The sequence below is a fragment of the Empidonax traillii genome, unplaced genomic scaffold (genome assembly GCF_003031625.1).
Source record: "Empidonax traillii isolate 1590-97213 ecotype Southwest subspecies unplaced genomic scaffold, ASM303162v1 scaffold25:size3598162, whole genome shotgun sequence".
NCBI classification, from domain to species: domain Eukaryota; kingdom Metazoa; phylum Chordata; class Aves; order Passeriformes; family Tyrannidae; genus Empidonax; species Empidonax traillii.
Genome location: NW_020955218.1, coordinates 3,319,936 through 3,323,431, shown reverse-complemented (window position 1 = coordinate 3,323,431; position 3,496 = coordinate 3,319,936). Strand labels below are relative to the sequence as shown.

The following is a 3,496-nucleotide window of genomic DNA, read 5'->3' as shown; positions in this document are numbered from 1 at the left end:
GTCGCCATTTAGCGCGGAGGCGTCGCTGGGGTGGCCGCTCTCGGTCCTGCCCGCCGGGTGCCACCCGGACTCGGCTCGGCGGCCCCCGGTGCGCGGCGGCTGCGGGCCGCGGGGAGCAGCAACAGCGGCGGGAGGAGAAGAAGCGGCGGCGGCAGCAGCAGCGGGAGGAGAAGAAGAAGGGTTTCCGGCTCCGCGCGCGGCGGCCGCGGCTGTTGGAGGGAGCGCGGCCCGGCCGCGCGGGCGGTGGCTGCGCCTGCCGGGCGGTGGAGAGGCCGCGGCCGCCATGGGCGCCCCGGTGAGGCGGGGCTGAGCCCCCGGGACCCCTTTCCCTGCCCTGGGCCTGCTCGGGCCTCTCCCGCTCGCTGCGAGCGACTGAGCGCGGCGGCTTCCTTGGCGTGCGGGGCCTGCGCCCTGCTCCCTCCTCGGCTCCTGGCCCCTCTCCCTCTCCACACCGGCCCGGCTCTCTCTCTCGCTCTCCATCGCCGGGGGTAACCGCAGCCGGGCGAGGCGCCGGCGTCTCCCCGCTCGGGGGCCCCCCCCCCGGGTGCTCGGGGCTTCCCTCGCCGAACCCCGCTCCATCCCAGCGCCCCGTGTCGGCTCCCGGTGCTCCATGTCGGCCCCGCTGCCCGGCTCCCCGCTGCAGGATGGATGCAGACGCTGACCGGGGACCCACCCCGCCGGCCCAGCCTCCCAGCTCCGCCGCGAGGAGCCCTTGGGACACTCCTCAGTTGCAGCTGCAACGGCAGCCGCGGCCGGGCGCGCTCCCCACTCAGTGACCGGCCCTCCCCTCGCCTCCCGCCGCCTCCGCCTCGCCATAGCCGCGCTCCCCCGGGGCACCATGTCGGGGAGCGCCCCGGGCAGCGGCGCCCCGGCCCCTCGCTTCCTGGTGCCCCCGCCGCCGCCGCCTAAGAACGGCTCCAGCTCGGACAGCTCCGTCGGGGAGAAGCTGGGAGCCGCCGACCACGGAGCCGCCGGTGCCGGCGGGTCGGACGGCGGGCCGGGGAACGGCGGCCGCAGTGAGGAGTACCGGCGCCGCCGCCACACCATGGACAAGGACAGCCGGGGGGCGGCCGCCACCGAGCACCGCTTCTTCCGCCGGAGCGTGATCTGCGACTCCAACGCCACGGCCTTGGAGCTGCCCAGCTTGCAGCCCGCAGCGTCCTCGGCCCCGGTGTCGGGAGGCAGCGCAGCTCCCTTGGTGTCCCCTCCCGAGGGTGCCGGTCCGACCCCTTGCACCGCTGTCAGCGCCGCCCAAGCCCCCTCGCTGCTGCAGCAGCCGCCGCCGCCCGCCCCGCTCCCCCTGGAAGAAGGACAGGCTGCTGAGGAGCCCCCAGCTGCCAAGGATGCCGCCCCGCTGCTGCCCAAGGAGGAGGAGGAGGAGGTGGACGAGGCAACTGCGCTACCCCCTACCAGTGCCGCTGGCAGCCTGTCAGCTGCCACCCGGGAATTTGAGGAGCGGAGAGCACAGCAGGAAGACATCGAAGAGCTTGAGACCAAGGCAGTGGGCATCTCCCCGGATGGCCGCTTCCTGAAATTTGACATCGAGATTGGAAGAGGCTCTTTCAAAACTGTGTATAAAGGACTGGATACGGAAACCACTGTGGAAGTTGCCTGGTGCGAGCTACAGGTAAAATAAATAAATGAAAGCTGTGAATTACCAGAGCACAGTCACTCTCCCAGGTGCTAGGCTCCGTGCTTGAAGGAGGTAAAACCCATCAGCTTGAGGTCTGCTCAATTCAGAAGGAGCTGCAGACTTTACCTGGGGCAGTCCTTTGGAGTCAGTTTGCCTTTTAATTGTTTTAAATAATGTGCTCTCTGAGAAGTGTTTTAGGTTTGCCATCACAAAATGTACCACAGTTGTGTTTCTTATAGCGTCTTGCGTTTTACGCCTCCAAAAGGTAGCTTGGAGGATTGTAAAAATACTTGTGTACAGCTTCAGGGAGGCTGAGGGGAAATGGGTATGTAAATGTCAGCTTGAGCTAGACTTAGTTTTTCAGAATTTGTTTGGGTGTTTTTTCTTTAGGAAAAAATGCTAAAATACTAGTTTCACAGATGTTTTGTGTGTTGTGGCAGTGAATTCCTGGAGGGGGTAACTCCAGAATATACACAAGTCATGTAGTGTTTCACAGCATTTAGTTTTGCAAAGCTGTTTTTTTTTCATTCTAAGTTCTAAGGTTCATACTTCTTAATAGGCACAAGGAAAGAAAGAAATTATCTTCTTTCTGAAGCTTTAAAAGACCCCCTGAAGTTTAAACTTTCCAAATGACTGGTGGGTTAGACTGGACTAAGACACTACTCTGTAGCCAAGTTTCTAGCCTGAGCAGAGCCAGAGTTCAATAGGAACCCAGTCTAACGATGGCAGGAACAGCCTTTAGTTCCATGCGAGTCAGAGCTTGTATAACTGAGACGGAGGTTGCTGTGCAACAGCCTTAAAAGAACTCGGAATTGCTTGGAGTACCGGCAGCAAATACCTGGTGCAGTAGTTTGTTTTCAAAGCCTCAGCATTAAGTTAAAAGGTTAGTGCTTGTTTCTTAGTGTTGGGTTTTGGTGCAATTCATAGAGACGCTTGTGTCCTTTATCTTTATTATTTTTGTGTTCCCACCCAATTTAGGACAGACAAAGAGCATTGGGTCAAAAATCCCAAAAGTCTTTGTAGGGTTTTTAGGCAGTTAGCTGCTCACAAATGATTGCTACTGCACCAAAACTTTCTCAAAAGCAGTTTTAAATCAGTTCCAGTCAAGCTGCAGGAATTAAGAGATTTCTTGATTTGTATTCATATTTGCTTTTGAATGATTGCTCAAGTGTTCTACTGGTATCCTGATTCATTATGTTATTGCCATTTTTCTGTGCTTACTGACTGTGGAAGAAAGTTTTCTTTGTGGCCCTTAAGCATGCCCTGTTCCTCTATCCTAGCAAAGTACTTTCTGTGGTGGTGTGTTTGAGCATTACTTTTAAATTAAAAGTGAAATGATCAAGTGTTGGGCTCTACTGAAGCTTTACTTGTGCAGTTTGAGCTGTGAGGATAATAATAATCCACCAAAGCGATAGGACTTTTATTTTATATTTTAATCTTTGCAATTTTCGAGTTCTCTGACTCTAACCTATGAAAACTGTTTTTATCTTCACACTTAATTATCAGAAACTCCTGTCAGCTTGGCATCAGTTGTTTCCCACTAATGTTACCTCTGTTGAAGTATCTTAATCATCATTGGTACCACGTGGACAAACTGTGTGAAGAAGTACCTTCTTTGTAGGAATTTAATAAAGAAGCTCATTTATAAAGGGCACGTTGCTGGGCTTTCAATTGATTGAAGAATTTCATGAGTAGTATTCAAAATGACAGGTCACAAAAAGCATGAATGAAAATATTTGTAAGGGAGAAAATACTTGATGTTTTGCTCAGAGGTTAACTACATTCATTACAGGAGTGCCTTGTGGGTTAAATTATTCCAAAGGCTGTGGTTTCCCTCTCCTAAGGAGACTTAGTACAAAGTGA

The 3,496-nt window shown here is 55.0% G+C and overlaps 1 protein-coding gene across 10 annotated transcripts in view; it reads left to right on the top strand.

Annotated features, from left to right (window-relative positions):
* Positions 1 to 205: 205 nt before the first annotated feature.
* Positions 206 to 3,496, top strand: part of WNK1 (WNK lysine deficient protein kinase 1) — a 103,910-nt gene continuing 100,619 nt past the window's right edge. For 9 of the 10 annotated variants that reach the window (XM_027906065.1, XM_027906048.1, XM_027905997.1 and 6 more), the window contains exon 1: positions 839 to 1,627. In XM_027906065.1, coding sequence (XP_027761866.1) covers positions 839 to 1,627 — 789 coding nt within the window. Of the gene's footprint in view, positions 1,628 to 3,496 lie in introns of all 10 variants that reach the window. The other variant, XM_027905990.1, reaches the window with a different exon arrangement.